At 35.5% G+C, this 27,565-nt stretch overlaps 1 protein-coding gene across 1 annotated transcript; it reads left to right on the plus strand.

Annotated features, from left to right (window-relative positions):
- The first annotated feature begins 515 nt into the window (after positions 1-515).
- LOC129254991 (gametogenetin-binding protein 2-like) lies at positions 516-24,684 on the plus strand. The gene is made up of 12 exons (XM_054893538.2): positions 516-617; positions 1,596-1,708; positions 4,243-4,389; positions 5,708-5,803; positions 8,922-9,032; positions 9,557-9,760; positions 10,627-10,801; positions 11,933-12,163; positions 12,994-13,216; positions 14,212-14,360; positions 16,551-16,667; positions 19,117-24,684. Exons 1-12 carry the CDS (start codon positions 516-518, stop codon positions 19,324-19,326), a joined length of 1,878 nt encoding a protein of 625 aa, XP_054749513.2. The 3' UTR covers positions 19,327-24,684.
- The last annotated feature ends 2,881 nt before the right edge of the window (positions 24,685-27,565 follow it).

A 27,565-nucleotide genomic window follows, 5' to 3' on the forward strand; every position in this document is an offset into this window, starting at 1 on the left:
CGCCCGAGCTTCTTCGGCGGAGTAAGTGGTTTTCCGAGACATGGACGCCGCCATCTTTGCTGAGATCGACTGCGCAACAGTCTGGAACTTGCTACACACCGATGCGTGTCAATCGGTTTTTCTCTATTATACTCAATAGGAGCATGTACACTTTTCTATGCAGATCTGTATAGCAGCCAACCTATACAGTATGCACACGCAATATTACCACGGTAAATCATATACAAGAGATACTATAGCACAAATAAAACGTACCGGCGGTTAAGGGCGGTTCAGTGTGTAACAGGATGGGCGGTCTCGGGCGGTTCAGGGGCTATTTGGTTAATGTGTCAATGAGACTGTCACTGTCTACACCAGGCATGAACCATGGCTAAGAAAAGATTACTTTGCAAGAGATCTTTTGATTTGATCATTTGATGTATATAGTAACCGTATTAAATTTGATGTGATGAGGCGTTCAATCTGTTAAAGAGTTCAATTTAAATTGGAGATTTGGATTCATTGTCTTTCTTCAGATGGTAGTGGAACTTCCTGACTTAGAACCGCCATTATCAGCCTGCAACCATTCCAAAGGACAGAGCAAGAACCAACATGCTGTCATTGATAGTTTCCGTCAGGTAGGTTCATAATGCATGCTTCAGCAATTGTTCATCTGTGAGCCATTTCTGCACAGGCAACTATTTCAGCTCTTGCATTCTACTGTTGTTTTTTGTTTTTTTGTTCTCATAAAATTTCTATGATGAACAGTGTACTTCAAGAGTGATAGTTGAACTTGAAACAATCAGGAACTGTGCTAGTAAAACCTTGTGTTATTTACTTTTAGCGTCCTTTTGGGTGATTTTGTTGCTCTTACCGGGTAATTTTAGCATGTTATTAGAGATGTCTAATTTTGCATTCCCTATAAGCTCAGTATCTATGAAACAATCAAATTTAATTCAGATATTGGCATGGCTGGTCATTTTGGTCATTTACTGAACAAATATTTTATTACAGGTTTACAGCACACTGACATTTATTCTTTTTCTTTCATGTCAACCAAGTTTTCATTTCATTGAATTAAAGTGATATTCAATTTTTAGGCCATAATTCACAAAGGTGGTTTGCATAACCATCGGTTGAACCCATGATTTATATAGATTTCCTGTATAAATTATGCTTATTTACCGCATATATTAAAAAATGTCCAATGCTGATGCGTGCTTTTGTCACATTGCGCAAAATTGGCGCCTGTTACCATGGTCAAGTACCCTATTTTATTCATTATTCCACTGTTTGAATTAATGAGTCCACTCTTTAAACAGTGGACTCATGAATAAAATAGCATACTTCACCATGGCAACAGGCGTCATTTAGGCACAATGTGACAAAGGCGTGCATCAGTATTGGACACTTCACTTTTCAGTATATGAGGTAAATTAAGCGTAAGTTATACCGGAAATCTGCATAAACCATGGGTTCAACTGGTGGTTTTTAAAACCACCTAAAGTTGTGAATTTGGGCCTGTAGTGTTATTGCATTTTTGCAATGTTTTATAGTATGAAACAATATGTTGTGTGGCATATGATTTCATTCATTTAATTCTTTCTTTTCTTCAGAAATGTAGTGTGCTAAATCGAGATGAACTTGCTGCAGCGCTCATGGTTCCAAGTAAAGAGATGTTTGGTTCATCCTTACAAGATGTTGTGACATGTGTCGGGTGCAGAAGAAGGTAATACTGCTTGAATTATGGACCTACAACCAACATTAAATCCGCTCCTTTGATGTATGAACTGTCCTTTTATCAACAAAGTGTGAATATCTGATGCTCCTCAATGAAGCTTTAAATCATGCTGTCACTAGCGGACAGGAGAAATTAAGTGTGCACTGCTCCCGCACATTAAAACAAGAAAACAGCCTTCCATTTTTTTGTATTTTTTTAAAGTACATCGCATACAATCACACAAAGAATTCATTGCTATCACTGTGCAGATCAGAATCTCTACAACAAAACTCTAGCGAAAATCTGTGGGAGAAATATGCGGAAAGAAGTTAAAAATTCATTATCTAAGAAGAATTTTTACGTTAAAAGATGCACGTACCTTTGCTTGAAAGGTGATTTAGGTTATAAGGTAGGGGAGACCGGGGTTTAATAGTTGGAACATTTTTGACAAAAATGGCTGTAAAATCCAAATAGATTTTATTCGAGAAACAATCAATATATCAGCTTGAAGCATATATCTAAGGGCTTCAAATGTACCCCATGAAATTTTTAACTCTATTATGGTTACTGAAAAAAAATCCACCTTGAACAAGACCATCACAAACGTTCTAACTTACCCCAATGAGGGGTAAGTTGGAACATGGTATGGGGTAAGTTGGAACACTGCATGGTCAATTAAGAATTATACTAAAACTACTTAAAACTAATATTACATGGTTTTAGCCTATTTGCTTTATTTTATTCAAGTTCAAAATATTAAAGTGTGGATTCGTTGAACTTTATGTTTTCTATTATACAGCCACTCGCGCAAGCAGACAGTGTAGTAGAATTCCGCATATTTGGGTGCGTTTGATTTTATGTGCAATTAAGTGTACATGTACTATCAGCAATTTCATGTTCTTCTGCATCATATTAATAAGACAAAAATTAATTGTTTATACTTTTTTCATTAATTATGCAAATAAGCTTATGAAATTTGCCCTAAATTTTTTTTTTTTTTAAATGTTTTGCCTTTAACTCTATTTATTAAGCTAGTAGAATGCTAATTTTTGGTGAGAGTATCAATTTTTACATTTATAACAAATATGCACCAAAAATTGCTAAAAATATAATTTCTTATGTATTTTTTTATATTTTTTATTTGTATTTTTGTTTTTTCGAACCTTTGTTTTTTCCGATGAACTTTGTCGTGACTCTTTTGCGATCATAAATAGCATAAAATAAATCTATTTGAACCAACAAAAGTAAAAAATAATCATACATTTATGACTTTTGGTTGAAAAACACAATTTGCATTGACATTGTACATGGAATCACGTTTTTGAACAATTTTGGGTCCGAACATGCACGTACAAAATGTTGCGTAATATCGAAACACGCACACAGGCATCGCAAATTTGGTCTCAAATTATGCGCAAGACTTGAAAGTAAAAAGTCAGCGAGCAGTGTAGACAAAAAAAAAAATTCGCGCGACGGCGTAGTGACAAAATTTCTCGAGGGGGGGGGCTCAAATTGACCCCCCCCCCCAGATTGATAAGGGTAAATATTGCATTAGGGGCCTACAATAGGCCTTAAATGCACACTCAGACCTAACTGATAAACAAAACAAGCATGGTATACAATACATGTTCAGAAGAGTGTGAAATACTTTATACATTTTTTTCTCATATCCAATGTTTTTATTCATAATTATGTTTGGGGTAAGTTTGAACATGTTCCAACTAGCCCCTTCAATTTTGTTCCAACTAACCCCAGAGGCCCATTTGATGTTTATAAGCTTACAGAACAAAAAAAGGACTTCACCATGGCATATTAATAACCTCATTTTGTAGCTTGGTATTTAAGTGTCTATTATACCCCCAAACTGGCCAACTTGATCTATAAACTTCTCTGAGATAATCAAACATTTCTGAAAGAGAAAAAAAATACTCAGGTCAAAAAACAAAAATTCCTTTCTAACTTCACCAGGCTTGTTGCACATGTGTTGTCTGTAATATGGTGGATGGCCGTTGATAATGACAATAAATTGAGGGCAGTATTGCAGAAATTTATTTAAAGACGTTAAAGAAAATTGCAATGTTTCAACTTACCCCGCGTTCCAACTAACCCCGGTCTCCCCTATGGGTAAAAATTCCACAAGATGGACAAAATTTAACAGGATTTTTTTGGGGGGATGATCAGACAACAATTGCACAATATTAGTATTGTAAAATTATGTACTGAAAATTGGAAGATTGATAGAAGGTAAAAGAATTAATAAAAAAGAAGGTGAAAAATATAATCACAAAAATAGATTGGATTTGATGGAAGAAAATTCAAAGGAAAAGATGAAAAAGAAAAGGACTTGTTACCATGACACAGTGCCTGTGGTTACAGGAGACATACATTCTCGCTTTCGTCACCTTGTGTTCTGATAAGGAATTCATCCCAGACTGTCATTTGGTGTGACACAGAATGAGGTAGATGTAAACAGGATATTAGTGGGTTTTCATTAGTAGTTCACATTTTGTTTTGTCATTTTTACCTCCTGTTTGTGTTCTTAGCATGGAGGAGATGTTCACAAGGCTACGAGACAAGAAACATGTTCATGTATTAGAGCCACTGGTCATTACTCCAAACTCGGAGCTTTCTGTAACCTCTTGTACACTCTACGACTTCCGTATGCTGCATAACATTCTCTACGTACAAAGGTCAGTATACTCAATTAACATTGATTATTTTCAGGACCCTTCTCTTAAGACTTGTTATCAAATCATTTGCAAACCTGTGGTTCATGTCATATGATTGGCTGAGACCAAATTTGTCACAGAACATTAAATTAAAGGGGTACTCCAGGCTGGAAATAATATGATTTGAACAGATATAGAAAAATCTGACAAACAAAACACTGAAAATTTCATCAAAATTGGACAAGGAATAACAAAGTTATGACACTCTAAAGATTTGTATTATATTGGTGAAACAGTTTTGTGCGTGTCTTCGTGAATATTCAATGAGCAAACAATAATAATAATAATAAATCATGGACTTCTGTAATTTGATTTGATTTATTGTTCTCTCATACATGCATTCATATCATATTTCGTAACATAACAAACATTGTAACAGTTTTTGTCATGAATCATAGATAAAGTGTACTAAAAAGTATAATTCCAAACAAAAATGATCTACACATAAATTATTATAACATTTACAATTAGGAGAATTGTCATCGTAAGCCAATTGCTTGAAAAAAATGACAACCGCAGATTCAAGCTCATTATAAAGCAGAATGATATATATTTTTAATGAAAAACATCAGTTTATAATATGAGAAATGAAAATGGAGATGAAGATGGTGACAATGGTGAAGATGATTAAATCAAAGGATGAATGATTTCATGATAATCTGAAATATTGACACTTACATGCATTTAAAAAATGTATAATTTTGGAACAATGTATCTGTGCATCATAAATTTGGTCTCAAAAGATGCACAAGGCTTCAAAGTAAAAAGTCAGTGAGTGGTGTGGTTATAAAAAATTTGCCCAATCGTTTAGGATAAGACATCTGTCTGAATCATATCACATTGAATGGCACCAATGGTTAGACCTCAAGCAATTTTCCGATAGCATGTCTCGTTATTGCTAAACCAAAAGAAACATCCTATGTCATGCACATATTTTTCAATATGGAAAATGCTGTTTCCTTCTGGTTGGTCAGTGTTGTGATTATTACTCTTCTGTTCCTTCTCCTAAACATGCTGATGCCAAATACTTAATACTCTCTAGACTGTGTCAGGGATTGCTCTTTGTACATGTTTTAGTCATGACACTCACAAGCTGTTTCCCGCAAATTTGAAATGTGGAACGATAAATCACGACACTAGATTATGATTGTATCTTACCTACATGTAATTCGAGTGAGCAACTGAATATCATCCCTCTTCAAAGAAACATCAACTTTTCTCCATATCTTCTCAGTAGAGTACCTCTTTAATACTACCCTTTTCCTCCATTGCCTTTCAGGGATAGACAGAAACAACTTTTGGAAAGTTTACAGAAAAATAAGAAGCGTCGATGTCCACTCCACTCTCTAGACAATCATAAAATAAAACAAATATCGTAAGTAGCCAAATTTTTTTCTTTCTCTTCATTTTTTGCATTTCAATGCCTCCACCAACCATAGGTGCTTGACAGAGGCCTTTTTTTTTGGAGGGGTCATCCGTCTGACCTGTTTGTTTCTCACAATAAATAAAAAAAACATTTGAAGAATCAACTTTGTCCAAGTATGCATATAGAAGCCATAATGATCTGATTAGTTTTGAGAGTCACAAGGTCAAAGGTCACAGATGTCATTGTATACCTGGGGAGCATTTCTTGAAAGGGCTTGTCAGATATTTTATATTTCGAAAAATGAGTTTTATCAGACAGTTGCCATAGTAACAGTGCTTCTCAGCCAATCAAAGTCAAGGAAAATTATCAGATCTGACAATTTGTCAGACATCAAATGTTGATGATACTTTCTCCAGAAAGTGAAATGTTCTCGCAATAAAAAAAAATGATTTTGGGTTCAACAATAACTAAAAAAAAAACTGTGAGGATTCAACTTCAACTGTGGATCAACTGGTGTGTTGGCTCAGTTGGTAGAGTGTCCGTCTCACAACCGGGAGGTCGGGAGTTCAAACCCCGGCCTCGTCAGACCAAAAGACGTTAAAAGATGGAAGTTGCTGCTACCCTATTTGGCGTTCAACGATTAAAGGGATAGAGCCTCGTCGATCTGGCGCTGCACAGCAGCTGCTGGGCCCACGATCAATTGGACAAAACAAATTTTCTTGAGTATTTCATTTCTGATGTCTATTTCGAACAATAAACTATGGATTTAGATGTATGCGTATAGGAGGAACAATGATCTGATTAGAGTTTGGGGTCAAGAGGTCCAAGGTCACAGAGCTCACTACATATAGTGTGTCCCACAAAAAATAGCTAATGGCAATCAAGATATGTATAACATTAAAATGACAAGATTGTATTGTTTGTATCTTTAGATCTACAACTGGATTGAATTTCATGTATTATGGTCAACCTCTCCATTCAAGATTTGTATTAGGTAGTTTGTGTAGTCATGTTAAGCTTACAAGATTTGTTATCTGTTCAATTGGTTCAAATTATATCTATTCACGTCCACCCAAGGGCATAAATCTGCAAGGATTTTCTTTTGTTTACTAAGAGATGACTTATTCACTTATCCCCCTCTGATGAATAGACATATCTTTTATAATTTTGCCCTTGGTTGAACGTGAATAGATATAATTTGAACCACTTGAATAGAAAACAAATCATCTTAGCTGAATCTGGCTCCACATACTTTTTCATAATAAAACTTGGATTGAGAGGTTTTCTGATTAGTGCTGAAAAAAGGCTCATATCGCTGTGTTATATGGACTATATCACATAAATTTAAGCCAGTTGTATAAAAAAAAATCTGAGCTTACAAGAATAATATTATGTACAATGTGGTTGTGTAATTTTCAAATTATACTTATATAGAGTGCCATGAACATTTTTTTCTGGGTCATGCATTGTATTGAAATACCTTGTTCTTTTGATAATTGAATACTTCAAACCATGTTGAGCTGGCTCATGTATGCATAGTGGGTGATGATGATTTTGGAGGTAATAGAGATAATTGTTAGGTGTGACATATACTCTTGATTTAGCAATGACAGGCATAGATTTGTCTGTTTGCAATCGAGAATCCAGCTATTTTGTATCATCGAAGTATACATGTAGCAACTGGTAATGTAAAGGGGCAAACTACAGGCTTTGCCTGCAGCTATGTATACATGTAGCTACATGTAGCTAACCAGCGGATGAAATTGGCATTGCACAGGCTTTCGGAGCCGCCAGCAACTGGGGGAGCCTGGCAACCTGAGCTTGTCCTTAGCCTTAAGCCCCAAGGCCTAGCTTAGGTGAGAGTATATCTGGCATTCTGAGTGCAGTAAGGAAGGTTTTTTAGTAGGCATTGTTATGATCAGTTCATGGTCATGATTTCTCACAAAGGATCTCTGTATAATTTTAGGCTAACCGTGCACCTGGTAAATTTGTCATGTGTCAATGCATTGTGAATTTACTGGATGCATAGCTAGCCATGCATTGGTAATTACTTAGGCATGGTTGCAAAAAAAAATTGATTTTTGTCTCGCTTGCATAGCAGAGCAAGACTATAGGCGTCCCTTTTCCGATGGTGGCGGCGTCATCAACATCAAATGTTAACCAAAGATTAAGTTTTCAAATGTTATCAGAGGTGTTATTACATGACCAAGGTCAAAGGTCATTTAGGGTCAATGAACTTTGTCCATGTTGGAGATATTTGTTGATTTCCATCATAACTTTGGATCTGGTTCATGAAACTTGGACAAAAGAGTAATTAAGTATCGATGAACATCCTGCGTGAGTTCCAGTTCACATGACCAAGGTCAAAGTTCATTTAGGGTCAATGAACTTAGATTATGTTGGGGGAATCAAAATGAAATCTTAACCAAGGTTAAGTTTTTTAAATTTCATAACTCTGAAAGTACATGGATCTAGTTCATGAAACTTGGACATAATAGTAATCAAGCATCAGTGAACATCCTGCGTGAGTTCCAGTTTACATGACTAAGGTCAATGAACTTTGGCTGTGTTGGGGGTATTTGATGAATTGCCATCATAACTTTGATATTTTATGGATCTACATGAAGTTCATGAAAGGTGGATATAAGGGTAATCAAGTGTAGCTGATCGTCTTGCACAAGTCTTCGGTCACACGATCAAGATCAAGTGTCATTTAGGGTTAATGAACATTTTATCATATAATATGGATGGTGTTTTTTGTGAATGATTAATCTATAGGACTTTGTTTACAAAGTCAGTGCATGCTTCTATATTGAGTCGCTTAATGCAGGCGAGACTGCCAGAGGTGCTCCACTTGTTCACAAAATATTCCACTATACACAGGTTTTTTTGTGCATCGGTAGGACTAGTGAGCATGCATTAACTATGGAAATACTTCTTACTCTTTCTGCTGCCCCTCTTTCTTATAGTTTCCATTGTTAGCTTCCATACATGTACTAGTTACCCTGTGCATCACTTGTATAATATGAACTCTTCTGAAGACTTCATATTTGATTCCTTTATACGGAGTATATAGTGTTTGATTTGATTCGATTTAAAATTTGATATTTTTTCTTTCTTTTAATAGAGTATGGATAGATGTGTGGGAGGTGATGAAGAAACCATGTAGAGAAGAAGTAACGATACTATCAGAAAAAGGGCTTCTACAAACAACAGAGAGATACCTACAAAAGCATAGGTGAGCATGAAAAATTAGTAGCAAAAATTTATGTGTAGAACCAAGAGATTTACGCTACTGTGGCATATGTACAAATCACAATATACCTCTGTAGTCTAGTATTGTATCATAATGGGTTAAAGTACTAATACATGTATATTGAAAAGATCCATAGATTTTGAATAAGGATGATATGATAACACATTTATTTGGAATTGCGTGTGGGCAGATTTGCGTACTGGGGTAATTCACCTAACGATAAGTTGGTTTTCATAAAGCAGAAAGAATATTGATGAAGTTTTTATGAAATTTCCAACACAGAACAACGGACCTGCCAACCATTATGTTTTTACAACCAAAATATGGCACTATTGATTTTCTTCGAATGATTTTTTTTTTTTTTTTTTTTGAAATTGTGTTTTATTAAGAAAAATCATCATCTACATGTCTATTTAAAAAATCTTACATAATTATTGGTAATTGGATGAATTTGATTTCAGGTAACTTACAAGTAGTCTATATTATATAATTTCTGAACTCATTAGGTTCTGCACAGACTGCAAAGCAAAGGTAATGACAGCTTTCAACATTCTATTTGGAGATGTGAAACCATGTTCAGAGAAGGGTTACAATCCAGCAGTGTATGAAGGATTGAGACTGTGTCGAGAGGAGAGACATATCCATCTATCAACAGATACAGACTTTGTTGCTAGGCTCATTAGCAGGGCTGAACCAGACCTACATGGAGTGTAAGTATCTTCTTAAAGGTCAAGTCCACCCCAGGAAAATGCTGACTTGAATAAATAGAGAAAAATCAAACTAGCATAGTGCTGAAAATTTCATCAAAATCAGATGTAAAATAAGAAAGTTATGACATTTTATAGTTTCGCTTATGCACAACTAGGTGAGTCAGTTGATGATGTCCATCACTCACTATTTCTTTTGTTTTTTATTGTTTGAATTATTAAATATTTCATTTTTTATAGATTTGACAATAAGGACTAACTTGACTGAACCATATAGTATTAAACAATGCTAATTCCACATGTTCAGGGAGGAATTATTGTTGTATCACTTGACAATGAGGAGAAAATAAGAATATTTCATATTTCATATAATAAAATACAAAAGAAATAGTGAGTGGATGACGTCATAGTCTCCTCATTTGCATACCAGCCAGGGTGTGCATATAACTGTTTCGTGAAATTAAGCGAAACTTTAAAATGTCATAACTTTCTTGTTTTACATCCGATTTGGATGAAATTTTCTGTGTTATGCTTGTTGGATTTTTCTCTTTTTATTCAAATCAATTTTTTGTTGGGGTGGACTTGTCCTTTAAAGACTCAAAAGGTTATAACAAACTCTACTATACACATGAATCAGCTAAAAATTGCAAAAAGGGTTAGCTTGTAGGGTATCAACAAAGGCTTTTTAATAGGTAAAAAGGGGTTGTTTAATTTAAACAGACAAAATAATTTAGAAAAACAGTTTTAGTTGACTTGCTTTTTGGGTGCTACATGTGCACTCCCAAGGTGTATGTGAAGTTTGTGAAAATGGTACCCCAATGGAAATTCAACTATGTTTTATATCCTTAATTCTTTGTATATCCTTCCAGACGGCGTGAGCGGCATGCAAAGACCATTGATATCGCCCAGGAGGAGGTGTTAACTTGTCTTGGTCTTCATCTCTTTGAGAAGCTCCAGAAGATTCATCAAAAGCTAAAAGCAGAGGAGCGAACCTGGGACCTACTCCTCACCTTCGGCAAAATCAAGTTGAGAAAATCTTTTGAGGTACTGATCCTTTATTTAACTCTAACTAGCCGGGGAGGGTTTTTTTTGGCACCCCCATCCCCTACAGAATGTTACAAAATAAATCTGTAATGCGGAAAGATTACACCACGTTGTTTTATGATTTTATTCCTTCAAATCTCAAGCAATGTTAAGACCAAATTTGTGATGCCCAGATGCTATCCTTGAGCGGTTCTTGTCTTGCAAGAATCGACTCTGATTCTTGCCCAACATATCGGTTCCATACGGAGTCAACTCGTAGCTCCAATAATGAGCTTAGATTTAGATACATGTCTAAAATGAAATAGAATTTATATAACAAATTTAAGAAGTACAATAAATGCTGTACTTCATTTAAAACCAATGTCATTTTCACCAAATTTTGCATGGTTGTAGAGAAAGATATACTCAAGAGGTATGAACGTTAAAAATTTGGGGGTTATTGTTTTCAAAATATCAGCACTTTTGTTGAAACAAATGTGCTTTTACAAACACAAAACAACATGTCAAAAGACTTGTATCTTCATAAAGGAACATTCTACACTATCCCATTTCATCAAATTCGAGGTCATATTTGTCATCCTTTGCAGCACTGCAGAGTAAAGTATTCTGAGGAGGAAGAGGCGTTTAAAAAGTTGGTCCATATATTATTTTCAGCTAACAGCTTTGTAAATTTACACATCAAGATTTGCTGTTAGAGTGCAGATGCTTGGAAAATCAACTGATACCTGTAGCTGATTACTCACCTGTTCACTTATTATAACATTATTGCGCATGGGGTAAAATGTGAGCAGATAGGGATGCGCACAAACATAACTGGGGAATGTCCTTAATATCAGAAAAAAGTATGCAGTACAGATCTGGCAATGAGAGAGGGATAAATTTTGCCTGTGTGTAGTAAAAAAATCCAGCTGGTTATAACTGTATTCAATCCACAAAATCTTCAAATAAAAGTGCAATTTTATTATGTATAATTTTCTGCATTTTCATCCCAATACATCATATCACTCACAACGCCTCACTAAAACACAGCTCCGGATTATAAATAAGTGTGATTAGATCTTTAACCAAGTTGAATGTACCCTCATAATGTATGATGCAGTTACAATATTATTAAACTAATCTCTTCAACAGATGGCTTTAGAATCCAAGGAAGGCATGTCTAGATTAGAGCTGGTATGTGAAGAAATCACAGAGGCTGACAGAGCCAAGAGGGAGAAGAAAGAACAGAAGAAACTCAAGAAGAAAGCTCGTAAGAAAAACAAAAGCAACGCTTCACCTGAAACGGAGAAGAACTTGGGTCAAAGGTCACAGGTCATGAAGGAAGTGGAGGTTTCTATTATTCCTCAGGAAAGATCGTGTGAGGTAAATAAAACTTTTTTTATGGGTTTACTGCACCTTTTCACATTAACCTTAATAAGACAGGTATTTGGGAGTCTGGAAAGACTGGGAATGCCCCCACCATCAAGTCAAATCTTGGCTGTTGATTGCATGAAAGCAATGAAAATTGATACGCATGTCACCCATGATGTAATCTACAAAATTGTATATTTGGTTGTTCCAAAATTATTCAAATTTATTTATGTCCCACCTGCATAGCAGAGCCATATTATAGGTACCACTTTTACAAATCTGGCGGTGGCGAGGGCAATATCAACATTGATATGAAGGTTAAGTTTTTGAAATGTCATAACTTAAAAATTATATGGACCTAGTACATGAAACATGGATATATAGGTATTCAAGTATCACTGATAATCATCTATTTCATTATGGTACATATAATGGTTATCTAGTAGCGGCAAATAGATTAATGTAATTTCAGGTCACTAGGCGATCAATAAAAAAATTAACCAAAGGTTTAATAGGATTTTTAATTTTCATGGTCATTTTGTCTCGCCTGCATAACAGAGTAAGACTATAGTAGTGGCATCGTCATCAACATTGAAATCTAAACTAAGGTAAAGTTTTGAAATGTCATCATAACTTAAAAATTAGATGGACCAAGTTCATGAAACGTAGGGTAATCAAATATGACTGATCGTCTTGCATGAGTTTTAGGTCACATGATTAAGGTCAAAGGTCATTTGGGTGAGTGAACTTTGACCATGTTGGTGGTATTTATTTTTTTTTAACTCCATTGTATAAGAGAAGAACCATTAATTATGACTATTTTCACTCATTTTTTTTTCCAGTGTGATCCTGCCAATGATTTGAATGATAATACAGCCAACCTAGAATGCAGTACATGTTCCCTAAGCCAAGGGGATGCCGTCCATCATCTGTCTACCTATCGTACAGACAATGTAGACTATTCCAGTGGTGTGGAGTGTGGAGAAGACCAGAGCTCTAGAGACAGTTCAGATATTGCTTGTTCTGAAGGCATGTGTAATCATTGTGATGATGATATCATGCAAGGTAAGTAGCACTAGCTTCTTTTCCTTGTTTCTTCTTTTCTGCATCTATAGCTTTTTATAGTTTTGTTCAAGCATAAATTAGTATAATTGATTTATCATCAATTAATTTGAATAATACTGTAGATTTACATCATGGGTGATTGCATGTACATCACCCATGAAGAAAAGAATTCTGTCTTATTAGGTTAAAGAATCATCCTTTTCTATCTCTCTGTAGATTCATAGGCAATGTGTATCTTTGTTATTTATGTTATTTTCTACAACATCCATTCTACTCAATTTTGGGGTTGAGTATGTTTCAAGACATTCTCTTTATTTAGCTTTTTTGGTAATGGATTATTTTATGATATCAGATCTTGTGAAAAAGCACTAGACTTATGTTAAGCTGCATACTTTAGGGCTAAGCCAATTATACAGGCAGAGGACAAACGAGCCTTTTCCAGGCGTTGACAAGCCAGGGAGGAGCCAGCGGGGTCACCTAGCTGGAAAGGTCTTTTGCATTATACTAGAACAAATTCAGACCACTTAAGATTCATAACTTTTGACGCACCACTTTTTTGCATCTTGTGGCTACTCGCCACCATAAAAAATGTCTGGCATTTTTTTTCAATGACCCTGATGCTATGCACGACAACATCGCACTTATTTCAGAACGTTAATTTTTAAGTTGGCTAGCTTAGTTTTTGAGGGGTTCTTTTCATGGCCCTCCTGGCCACACCCACCACCAATGACCAGCCAGACGCTCATTTTATTACTAAGGGGCATACATACAACCTTTTTAGCAAGGCTGACCCACTGGCTCCCGGACTGTTAGGAAGGCTGACATCGCTGGCTCCGGGAATACTAGGACTTGAACATATGGGGCAAAGTGTGGAATATACAGAGCAGTAGATGATCTCTATTGATTGTAAAACAAAATTCCTTTGTGCATAATGTTCATGTATCATACCTGTTTATGTACCCCTAATCTTTCTCTTTATCTTTTGTATAAACCAGGTGAAGATGTAGACCAATGTAATGGTGAGGATGAGATCTGTGCAGACTGTGATATCACCCAAGGCAATGGTGATGCTACTATGGTCAAAGGACGGTTTAAGTGCAATGGTGGTCAACCATTACCAACAACACATTGTTCTCATTCAGAGGTATGGATGGGCCTGATTTGCTTTGATACAATCTAGTTGGGAAAATTAGCAATGCTGTAATGCATATTTTCACAAAAATAGCATGCCAGGAGCTTTATTTAGTGAATTAGAGAGAGAAATATGATTTCATGAATGAATTTGCATAATTAATTCATTTAAAAAAAGTATAGTGATGCAATTGACCTAAGAAACCACATAGATTATGTCATTGTCTACCATCCTGCAAATTTTTGTTAACAATCGCGCTATCTGCGGCTGAGATCTTAAGGGAGTGACAAGAATCATATTACCCCTGGACTATTAGGGTTAATACCCCCAGCGACTTTAATTGTGTTGTCTAATAAACAAATGTTTATTTATTCCAATATCCTAACTTTCACCCCCATATATTCTGAAAAGTACACATCATACACAGCATGGTATGTAGCTCCCCTATTTAAATCATACAATTACATGTGGTTTAGGTAGTAAAAGTAGAGATGGAACAAACAATTTTTTCATATGACAATTATAATATTTTGAAATATAAATGACTAATATGGTACATGTATTTCTTTAAGGACCACAATATTAATAGTAAGAGATGTAGTATTTATTTATTTGATTGACTCTTTATGATTGTGACTTTAATCAACGTTTATTCAGATATACTGATTTTCTCCCTCACATTTAAAAAGAAAGATTGTTTTTATTTTAAAAAATCTTGCTTAACCATATTTTAACTGGGTTATTTGTTGGGTAGGTTGATTTGACCCCCCCCCCCCCTCTCGGCTGTCAACCAAACAATCACCACAAAAAATATGAATGTAAACTACAATTTAATAAGTGAAGTAAAAGTTTTATACTTTTAAAGTAATTAATTATCCAAATAACTGCAGGAATATTATGTTTTTGCCTTAAAGTCACAGTTGTAGAGTGCTTATTTTCAGTGAAAATATTCATTTTGACACTTCAAACAAATACCAAAAAAGGTTGATTTTTTTTTCTCTCTTGATTTTTTGTTTTTTGATGAGCTTTGTATGGGACCCTCTTGTGATCATAAGCAACATAAAATTCATCCATTTAAACTAACGGAAGTAGAAATAACCATATATTTAGTATTTTTTGGTTGAAAACACAGTTTACATATATTTTGTACTTGAAATAACATTTTTGAGCAATTTTGGGGTTGACATGCATGTATGAAATGTCACACAGCGTCATGACAGTGTGTCCGATTTTCATGAAAATGGTCTCAAAATATGAGCAAGACTTGGAAATAAAAAGTTAGCTAGAATTTTGTGTGGTGGCATAGTTGTGATACTAAGATATCCTAGAGTTGAAACCCATTTTTTCTTTACTGCCCCCTGAATTACTGCAGATGGTTTCTTATAATTCACATTGTTTCTTTTTCCTCAAACAGATTCTCCCAGGAAATGAAATAATTTCCTTGTCTTCCTTTAATTTCCTGTGTCACATGTTTCCTTATTCCTGTTATATCATTCACCTCTCATCTTAGTATGGAGTAAACAAATAAACCAAATTGTTTTGCCTTTAGTTTCTTAAGCCCAGTGCACACTATGCTACGCAATTACACTGAGATCCAATGGCAATGCATTGTAACTGCGATCCGATTTGTTGCAGAAGAATCGCAGACGAAATCTCAGACATTTGACATGTAAAATTTTCCTATGATTCTTCTGTGATTATGATAATTTGAGCCAATCAGATTTGCTGTAGACGATGACATCAAGACCAATCTGCTGCGTTGCTCCAGTGCTGACAACATACACGTAAAAGAGGATGTGCCATGGAGGTGCAGCAAGTTGCAGAGCTGTTGCATTGTTGCAATTGTACTGAGATGTGATTGGCAACTTATCAGATCTTGGTGCAATTACAATTCTCATGAAATGGGAAGACGCAGTTTTGGTATTTGTGCAATACACATTTTTGGTATTTGTCAGATAGTGTGTTGCCATGGTAACCACATATATGGCAAAAAATCCAGGAAAACTCATTGTGGATCAAAGTACTTCCCCAATTTTTAGCCTGTGCCATTGAAAGTTGACGCAAATATTCTTCTTGGGGTAAAGACATGCAAGATTAATGTGTTGGAAACTGCATCACCATGGTAACAGCAAAGGGTGGGGGTATTATATTACTTTAGTGATATTTCTAGTTACTGAATGTTTCTTACTTTTATTCTTACAGATTCAAGAGGACAGGGGAGAGAATTCCCAAGTACAGAAAATATGTCAGTGCGCTAATGAAGACCAACTTAGAAGGGCAGTAGGTTGGACAATGCGGTTACAGGACATGTTGATAGAGGTAAGACTAGAGAGAGAATTTACAGTCTTGTAAATGGATTATTCACAATCCAAGCTGCTATAACCCAAGCTTAGAGGCCCCCCCCCCCTTTTCAATCAACAATTTGCGCAATAAATCCAAATTGCAAAAAAAAGTGATAGGACGTTAAATTCCAATTTAATGCATAAATTAACAGTATTAACAAAGTCACACAATGTAGCCCTTTAAGCCCCTCTTACACCTTTACGGATGCAACACAGATGATTCTGGATTGTCAATCAAGGGTCATCTGTGTTACAGTCTGGTATTACCATATACATACCAGCTACTCATCCAGAGCCATCCTTGATGTACCAGCATATCCGGGAGAAAATAGAACATGTTCAGTTTTTCATCCTGGATAACATTGACGGATAATCATCTGTGTTCATCCTTGTACATCCGTATAGCTACCGAATGCATCCGGGAGGCTCCGTGTAAGAACCAGGAGGCCCTTTATGATACTAGGTGTATCTGGGGTCAAAATTTTTCTTTTGTTTGCGTATGTGAACATTAGTCTGTGTTCATGGCCATCTGCTTTAGATGTTGCAAAGGAAAGAAACTTCAATCTAACAAGATGCCGGTGACAAGAAGTGGCAAAATTCGGGCTCTAGCCAAAAGGGTTTCCATTCTGAATCCATCTCTTCCTGCCAGTGAAATAAAATCAAATGGTAGATAAGTGGCAGCAGCAACATCACAGGTAGAAGAAGTTGTTGAAAGTCATCCTATAACATAGGTAGCTCTCAAAAAGAAAGAAGACACCTTCCCTTAAGATTGCATGAATTTCTGTACAACAGAAGGCTGAAAGAATACAAGCTGGCAGATGTGAAAAACGGGCTGTTTGAGGAGAAAGCTTCAGAGCTGGAGGAGTGTACATCAAAAGTGTTGGAAACTAACAAAGAGTTGGGTCAAGAAGTAAGGAGGTACACTAATCGTCAGAAGTCGATTCTGGAAAATTTGGCTACCTCAAGGATCATATATGAATTGATTCACAAGATTCACTTCAATACACAGCAGGCCATCTTTATTGTGCTGGCTCTTTCTGATGTTTTGTGCATGGTTGTAAGGAGCCTTTTAGAATCTTGATGCTAGCAGTCAAAAGCAGTTCACCACTCTTCAAGCTCTTGTAGTTCTTGTAGTTCTTCAAGGTTGTATTTGAAGACCCTTTCTTTAAATAAGTTTCTCTGCGGCAGAGGCTTCATCAACCGTGTCTTGAGGACAAATGCTTAATTACTAACAATGAAATACAGCATTAGTACATCATTGTTTGGTATAGGATCAGGATCTAGAACTCCAATCATGCCAGCTTTTTAAAACTCTTCTTAAGAATAGTCTTACTGAAGACTCCTGTATGTGATCCAGCACCACCAGCCACAATATCCATGAAGAGGATTTGCACAGTGCATCCTTTAGCACTAATAGAAGAATCAAGTGGAATCCCTTGTAATCAAAATAGACAGATTCTGCATAACCTAGATATTTGATTACCCAGTGCTTCCTGTCAATTGTTCCTAAGCAATATTGGAAGTTCCACTTTGCATTGAGACATGGGGACACCTGTTTGCAGGCTAATGGGACAGATCGTTACTTCTGTCGAAAAAAGTATCTATGAAGTCTAGGCATACCCAAGGGATGAAAATTGACATTGCACTGCAGGATACCCTAAAAGCTATTGCCCAAGGCCAAGTATCGGAGGGTTATGGCAAGCTTAATCCCTGGATCAAGCGCCCTGCTATAGAATGTGTTCTGCTTCTCAATCTTTGGTCCAATTCAGTAGTTAGCATTCGTGAAGTGTTTCTGAGTCGATCGTCATAAAGTTTCTGAAGCTATTTACAGCTTCTCTCATCAGTTCTCCGTCAACTTTCATAATGTCCGTAAATATGATGTCGAAGGAGCCACGGTTTGACCCATCCCCTCCTCCATCTCATGTGATGTTTGTGGTCTTTGTTTGCTTTTTGTTGTATCAAACAACATGTTTTGGTTTAATGATTAGCAAAAACATGTTAGAATACTTGGCCAATACTCTTGAGATATCCCAGTAGAGAAGGCAAGCCACTGTGAAAGTATGTGTTAGGACCCAGTAACATCAGTGCTCTGTGTATTCTGTGTTCACTCTCGGGAGCTCATCAAGCATATAAATACCCAGTTAACTTTGCTTTTGCTCTGACAATGCTAGAAAAATACCAATTTGGCACCCTGGATCACCACAAATTGAGATCCTTGATGATCCATGTTCCATCCTTGAAAGTATGGAAGGGACTAAAGATCTTAGTCCATAGAGTTGGGTTTCCTTGTAAGTCAGAGCAGATTCATCTTGCATTGTTAGGCCTGTTATGTCTTTATTTTATTATCATCACCATTGTCTGCAAATAACTGAAATTATCATAAAAATGGTATGAATCATATGACATATGATCTTTTTCTCTTCCAGCCTGAGTCTGTGTTGGCTGAGAATGAGGAGGAGTTACTCATTTCCCAGGAGGAGATCCGAGACTTCCGTGCCAATCACAAATCTGTTCACCGGCAGCGCCAGCAGCTACGGGCCAAACTCCAACAGCGCTTTAACCGACGCTTCCAGGGGCGGGAACCCTTGTGTGCTACAGACTATCGGCTGGGACAGCTCACTATCGCTGTTGATTAATTATCAAGGTTCTAGGATTGGGATAGGGCTCATGAAACAAAAATGTCATCTACTCTTGTGCAAATGTAATTCCAAATTTAGCATAGACTATTTATTAAGTACTGGTAAAAGGCATAAAAGAATTTCACGCATGGGGGATTGTATAGTCTTTTCTCTTTTTAATGATGTAATATAAATATTATCAATCATGAATATAATTTTTGGAAGCCATAAGACTGACACAAAGCATGCATGGTGTATCATCAGACTGTCCTTAAGTTACCAACACACAGCTTTACAAATGACTCGTAAAACAAACAAAATATTATTAGAAAGTATCTGATTGCCCTTGTTCAAAGTGGCAAATGAATAATTACATTGAAAATATTTATCAATTAATAAAACAAATGAATTATCATATCCTGACTTGAGCCTGAAATATCCCTCAGTATTTGCACCTCTTCTCAATTCCAAGTCATTTTGAAATTTAACATAAGAAAAGCCTTATGTAACACACTATTGCAGGTTGTGTCTTTCAAACCAAGTTTGTGTGTAATATTAGACTGAATGATCATGTAATGACTACTTACAGTCTGATTCATAGAAAACTATAAATGAAAATAATTGAAGAAAACCAACATTGTTACATTCCACTGTGATCAGGATATAAGGAGGAGAAGAGTTGAAGAGCAAGAGGCACTGTACTTACGGAATAACGTGAAAAATAAACTTTACATGGATAAACTTGCTTCCATTTTTAAATTTAAACGGGGTCGGTAAAGTGAAAGATAATGTAGTTATGGAAATGAAATGAATGGTTGCTAAGAGCAATGCATTAAATTTATAACAGAGATATTTATGAAGAGTATGACTTTTTTGCAGTGAAAGAAGTGTGTATTTCTTACAGGCAAGTGAATTTTTGTCTTTAATGTGTTCCTCTATTGTTTTTCTTATTTTTATCTACTACTCTGTTTCTCCTATCTCTGACTCCTTCTCCTCTCTCTCTCTCTCTCTCTCTCTTTATCTCTTTTTCTCTCCCCCCCCCCCTCTCCCCCTTGCCTTCGTGTCACCTTATTTTGTCTCTCTTACTCCATGTGCAATGAAAAAAAAAGAATGAAAAGAAGAATCCTCTCTTGAACTATTAAGGATTCTGTAGAAAGATAAAAGAAAAGCTAAAGCATGTAAAATGAATCAATGCAGTGTTATGAGGTTGAAATGCATTCCAGTCTGCATCATGTGTCTCAGTTACAAAAACAGCCAGCTGAACTTAAGAACAGTCTGTTTTGTCCATAAAAGGGCTAACAAGAGATAAAAGATTGATAAAGAAAAGATGACATTTTAATTGTATTGCAGGAGACCATGGTCGTTTATGTAGCCCACATAAAGACCAAAATATGTTTAAAGGAGAATGAAACCCCTGAAACCACTTGAATTCATATATAAGAGAAAAATCAAAGAAACAGAATGAAGAAAGTTTCAGGAAGATTGAATGAATTGTGAGAAAGCTGCAAGCATTTGAATTCATTAGAATCAAATTTACCTAAATGTGATGACGTCATAAAATGCAAAACTGTATTTTTCAAATTCCGATGCCATTGATGCCATCACGATGTTATTGAGGGTCAAATACAACATGAGATCATATCTATTGTTCATAATCTAACCAACCATGAAAAAGAAAATTGGGGTCCCCATTTTTCTGATGAGCTATAGCGAATTTTATAGAGGCATATTTTTGCCCACATATGACCTATTATTAGAGCTCACATGCATGCTTTTATGGACGCACATTTCCGATAATTGATCATAAAAAAGCTGAATGTGGTATCAAATTGCTCAGAATATAATGTACAAATTCAAGACACGTGTGCACCTATGCATATGATCTTAAAAAATAGCCAGGACATGCCCACTATGACATCTATACATGACATGAAAATCAAGGAAATTGACATGCCCAATTACAAGATCTTGTAGGAAAAAAAAAATCTATTAAAGTAAACAAAAAAGAAAGAAAGATCTATCATATACATATATGACAGACCACCTACATAGTGCCCTTTTTTGTAATCAAGTGTTCATTTTCTCTATCATAATACAAATCATAAATAATTCTAAATTTCATATTGTAAATATCAATTGGCTTGTGGGGGAAGTTCCTGAAAGTGCCCCTGGGCAGTTTTGGTGTTTTTTTTCATGAAATGCAACTGGGCTGTGATCAAACTCATTAGAAATCATCCCAATAACGTCAAAATTAGAGTTGAATTAATCTGGTTTTGCCTGATATAGGACTAAGGATATAAAAATAGATAAAAAGGGTAATTTTAAAAGAATGGGGCACCAACTATGGAATGACATCCATAAGGCCCACCCCTCCCCCTATTTGCTAAATATTAGCAAGTTTTATTAAATTTTTAGGAAAATTTTAAGATCCAGATAAAATTGATATGTGCATTAGACCTCTATTAAAGAAAATCTATAGAAATACCCAGAATTATTGCAACACGGGCGTGAGTGCTACCCATGTATTTTATTTTTTAAGATTTTTTTAGGAGGGGGTTAATAAATGGTATAAAATCATTTACGTTATTGCATATTTAAGCGCCAATGCCCCCCCCCCCCACACACATTTTTTGCCAACTCCAACTACCATTGTCCAGCAGATTACATAGATATCATAAAAATATGTCATCTGAATTTGTAGTCCCACACGTGGAAAATGTTGATACATCTAACTTTCTTCCATTAGCTACATAAACTAAATGCCTTTGCCCTCTTTAAGATGGCAGCTGCTCGTTCATTTCTTCACTGCCACATTGCATACGAATTAATGCGAGCCATTCAGTGGATTCACAATACGGTGCACCATACAATATATTGGTTGCAGCTGACAGGCCAAAATTCGCAACTCCTCATGGGAAGAAGTCGACATCTGTTGCATGCGTTAGTACTAAATAGCATGCATACAATTATTCAGCGCTGGCCGAAGCGGCTCGACTGGCTATGCTGTTTACTAGGGTCCAGGAGATGGGAGAGGAATTTGCCTGAATATTTCTTTGCGTAATTTAGACTGTATTTGATGAATTCCTGCCATATGTTTTTCATTTTTTAAGCATCACAGTACACTAGCACTGCGCTGTCTGCGCCTGCATGTGATGTCAACCACGAAGATAGACAATTGGCCTGTACCCAACGATAGATGGCGCACCATATTTTGAATCCACCGAATTGCTCAAGGGTCCATATAATACATCTCTATGAATTGTACATATGTGACATCACAGATCTTGTTCTTGTTTGCCCGGCTAAAGGGAAGATTTCCATAGCATGAGTGATCTCAACAACTTTCTTATTGCTTGTCCAATTTTACTGAAACTTTTGTTGATTTCATTTTTTTGATTTTCTTCTTTCAGACATGCTAACTTGCTCCAAAGGTTTCACTCTCCTTTAACAATTGCAACAAAAAGAAAACTCTTGAAATGTTTAAGAAAAATGACTGCAACTAGAATGCTAACACAATCAATTTGCATAAAGTGTAATCTGTTGTACTTTTTAAAATCTGTTTATTTCCTCCAAGTCTAATGTAAACAGGGTTTAGTCTATAATGCCAGCCTATTTTTTCAGTCATGATCTGCACAAAGCCATAAAGTGAAATTGATATATTTGAAAATCCAAAATTATATCACACTTATTTATTTTCATGTTCATTCTTATTTTATTGAAATTATGCATGAAATGGCTTTGACATTTTTTTTTATAGCATTGATAATTGGTTTCAAATGATGCCTTAAGCTCTAAAGGAATGAATCATGGATTGTTAAATGTCAATCTCACTCCCCTGGGTTAAAGTTCATCCTGCTACTATACACCATGTTAAATTAAACCACACTGGTGACTTGCTAACAGCTAGAATCAATTTCAAACTTTGCTAGTCAACCTGTACTAGTAATATTCATTTGTTTGGCCTTCATAATCAACACAAGAATGGTAATATTGATGATAGTATTATTTAATTTCTTAAGGGAGCATTCTTTGAGAATTACTGTTCATTGGCAATTTTTTTCTACACTAATGTAGGTTTGAGATATGATATTCAATAGTCAAAATTACAACTAAATATGCAATATGAAAATGGCATCTGGTCATTTGCGACATAGTGATCCCTAATACATTTGTTCAATGTGCCTTTAATCATTAAATGGTTTCTTATTCATAAAGTCAATTACTATATTACCCCATGAGCAATATGTTCATGGAATAAACTGGACATGATTGTGTAGGCTTTATGCTAGATGACAATGAGTAACTCTATATATATATAGATTGCATTATCACTCATGACTGTGATATACATTAATTTTGCTCTTTATTGCACAACTGTGCAAACGTGCTGGTTACATTTCTTCCACTGCTATCGCTGCTAATGCTGTAGTATACTCTACTGACCTTCCTAAGGAATCACTTCAAGAAGCTCTCAAAGGTCCACTTATTTTGTTGATGAACTTAATTAACTGTTATTAATGAAGTTGAGCAATAAAGATGATGTTTTTATTCCTCAACTGGTCTCATTTGAAAATTGATCACTGTTGAGTGGCCATTATGTTTATTTAGTGTAGGTAATTGTATAGTGCTTTGTAACCAGAAGGAATAAGGGGTCTTTGATTTGAATCTTGTATTGAAAGTAGACCAAATCATGAAAGTGTATGTACACACATGTGCTATTAAAGAATGGGTATCAAAATCCCTGCAATTTGATTGGTCAATCATTGTCTATTTTAATTTTACTGGGCAGATATCACGCTTTTTTACGATAGTCATTGTAAAATGACACTGAAATCTCCCTGAATTCCTAGTTAGTTCAGAGTACATTTGGCAACATCAGCAACAACACTGAGTTATAGGACTAGATAGTTCAATGGTGTCATCTTTTTAAATTTTGTGAGATAAATATGAATTATTTTGCCATCCAAATGGAATTGCTTTGTCAAGTTAAATTCATGTAGCTACAACTCCTCAATTGTAAGTGAATGGACATATGAATGAGAGGTCGGCTGGGGGTAAATGAGTGTGATATGAAATTTATGGTTTTGTTTTTTATGTGCTCTATTCTCTTTACTTGTAAATTCAAATCAATATATTTATGATATATTATGTGGTTTAGGTTGCTGTCTCTGTATTCTTAAGAATTGTAATGATATATTACTTCTGAAAGGAAGTGAGCAGAAAAGGAAGATAAGAGGCTTCATGTGTTTTTACTGCAAATTTGAAAAGACCAAATGAGATGAAATGGAGATGAAATGAAACAATTAAATATTCAGAAGCAATGGTATTTACATTGGCAAGCTTCAATAAAAAGCACCAAATTTATTGCAAATACAATCTTGATCTATCTTTTGTATTCATTGATGTGTTGGATGAAATAATCTTTTTAGATACTTGTAAAGGAAAATCATCAAAATACTATCATCATCTTCTCCTTCATCATCATCATATCATCACCATCATCCTTATCATCATCAACATCATTATCATCATCATCTTCTTCATCATCATCATTATCATCATCATCTTCTTCATTATCATATCATCTTCGTCCTTATCATCATTATCACCAAACGCTTCTATTTTTTATGTCATTAAGTCATCATGATGTCATCAACACGCCATTTTATACATGATTGATCATAACAATGATAAAAAAAATCAACTGTACTCACATCAATTTGGGTGAAGGGTCATCAGGTCATTTTCAGCAAAAAAAATAACTTAATGACATGCAATATATATAATAGGTCTGAAATAATTCGATTATTAATGAATAATAAATATGCAACACTTCTGTAGCGCTTGATACAATGTTTCTAAGCACTGTATACTATTGCCCCAGCTTTAGCACGGCTACTCTTATCGGACACTCAAGCATTCAAGAAATTTCCTCCTACCAGGTTCTCATTTACTACACCTGGGTAGAGAGTGGCAAATGTAGATAAGCGCCTTGCCAAAGGACGCGAGTGCTGCGGTGGGATTCAAACCCTGGACCTGGTGGTTCAAAGTCCAGAAACTTATCCACTGAGCCACAATCACCTCTTCATAGATAAATAGGATTTAAAATCAAGACCAGAACTAGTAGATTATTATATATATAAAGATTATTATACATTATCATTGTTGTCATTATCAATGATAATGAATAATAATGACAGTGGTAATAAAATAATGAATAATGATGATAATGAAAAGTCAACAACAATGATGATAATAACAATAATGATAATGACAATAATGATAATAATGATAATAAAATAATAATGAAAATGATAATTATAACAATGATGATAATAATAGTAATGAAAATAATTATAATGATGATAATGATAGATCTTATTATGATTAGGATAACAAATACAGTAGACAATGACTACATTTGCAGATAAGTTTGATATTTTACTTCTTTGTTTTGTCATCAAGAATGGTTTAAGTCTGAATGATATTCTGACAAAAATGGTCAAATTCAAATGTCTCGTGTCAATGGCGTAACAAGCTCAAAACTTTGAGTGGGCAAAGCATTGTGTATAATGATGATGAATATTGTGGAGCAAAATTTATAACAAAAGAAAATTGCAAGCGAGTCAAGCTAGCGAGCAAAAAAAAGACCCTCATCCAATTTTGTAATAGATTTTGACATGGTATTTAAAAATGATTCCATATTCACTCCTCTACCTTTCGTTTTCTTCCCTTTTCTCATTTTTTATCTTGGTGTTTGAATTTGGGGGCAGTTCCCCCAAGACTTCTGTTTTACATTTTCTTAACAAGCGAGAAAGAGAGATCCTTGAGAGGGAGAGAGATATACACACAATGGAAGAAGAGAGATGGGGTGTCACAGATGACTGGTTTGTCTATACTACTGCAAAAATTATTTCACAAGTAATATGGTGATAGAAATTGCATCTTCTAATTTTGTATACTTTGTTTTAGGTCAAGCGTCTCAGATTGACAAGACATAAAATAAACAGTACACTTGTTTTTATGTCAATATTCATTGGGGCCGCCCCCCCCCCCCTTGAGAAGCACAGAAGTATTTAAGGGGGATATGTCATGCATAAGCAAGTGGGGACTGACTTTTTTTTTTTGGGGGGGGGGGCTTGTCAAATTTTTCTTGTACAAAAAATGTCCCTTCCCCCTTTGGAAAATCCTGGATCAGCCCCTGTATATATGCATGATGACCATCGATTCTGTTTTTTTTACCTCGTATTTTTGTTTTTGTCTAATGTTATTGAATATAACAATTCCTTTCGGAAACTGTTAGGAACAGATGGGTGGATAAAGAAAAACTTGCAGGATGAAGTATGATGAAGTGTTCATGTGGGCCTATATGTTATTCATGATGATGACATAATCTCTTCCAAAATTCTCTCTTCCTGCAATGTGCCCCGTTTACTTTACAACCTTTTGAATATACAGTGCGTCCCAAAAAAAACTATACACTTTTGAAATGGCTTCCAAATAAAAGATATAGCACTTTGGGGGAAATAACTCATAGATATGGAAAGCCAATAAAGTCAACTTTCAAGTGACACCAAAAAGTTGGAAAACTATTCATGCTTGAGCGAGCACTGCCCACTGAAACAAAGGGTATGAAAATTAGGGTGGGCCGGAATTAGCCTTCCAATTTCTTTCAGGTTTTTTGTTTGGTACTTGCAAAGTTGAGGGTTATTTGGTGAATTAAAGATCAGTTGTGATCAGTTTGTTGTTTTTGAAAATTTAATGCGTTATTAAATTGAATTTATTACATTGAAATTTAATGCATGAGTGATCGTGAATTGCAATTTTTAGTGCAGCATTTTGTCTTTATCATGTGGATCTCAACAATGTGTTTATGAAAGTCAGGAGAAGAGGGGGTAATATGACTTAGGTGGGTGAAGTACGTTGATGGGATAAAGGTCAACAGAACATTTAGCAACCCCTCCCTCCATCTCAACCCCCCCCCCCCCCCCGCTTCTCTCCTCCTCGGACACTAAGCTCGGCTAGGCTGGGCAGGAATTAGCCTTACAGTTTTTTTGAGTGGTTAGTCCTTGCGAACTTGCTAAGCTAAATTAATGAGTGAGATAAGTTTTGGTTTCTTAGGCAAATTTCACGAGTTACTAAATTGAAATTTAATGCATGAGTGAACAGGAATTGAAATTTTAGTGTAGCATATTCATCTTGTGGACCTCAGAAGTGTGTTCGTGAGAGTCAGAGTAATGTGATGGTACCTGTTACA

The sequence above is a fragment of the Lytechinus pictus genome, chromosome 2 (genome assembly GCF_037042905.1).
Source record: "Lytechinus pictus isolate F3 Inbred chromosome 2, Lp3.0, whole genome shotgun sequence".
Lineage (NCBI taxonomy): Eukaryota > Metazoa > Echinodermata > Echinoidea > Temnopleuroida > Toxopneustidae > Lytechinus > Lytechinus pictus.

Coding starts and splice junctions, on each gene's coding strand:
- LOC129254991 (XM_054893538.2), top strand. CDS start 516: ATGGTAGTGGAACTTCCTGACTTAGAACCGCCATTATCAGCCTGCAAC. Junction 5,804..8,921: donor CATAAAATAAAACAAATATC/GTAAGTAGCCAA, acceptor TTCTTTTAATAG/AGTATGGATAGATGTGTGGG. Junction 14,361..16,550: donor CACATTGTTCTCATTCAGAG/GTATGGATGGGC, acceptor TTATTCTTACAG/ATTCAAGAGGACAGGGGAGA.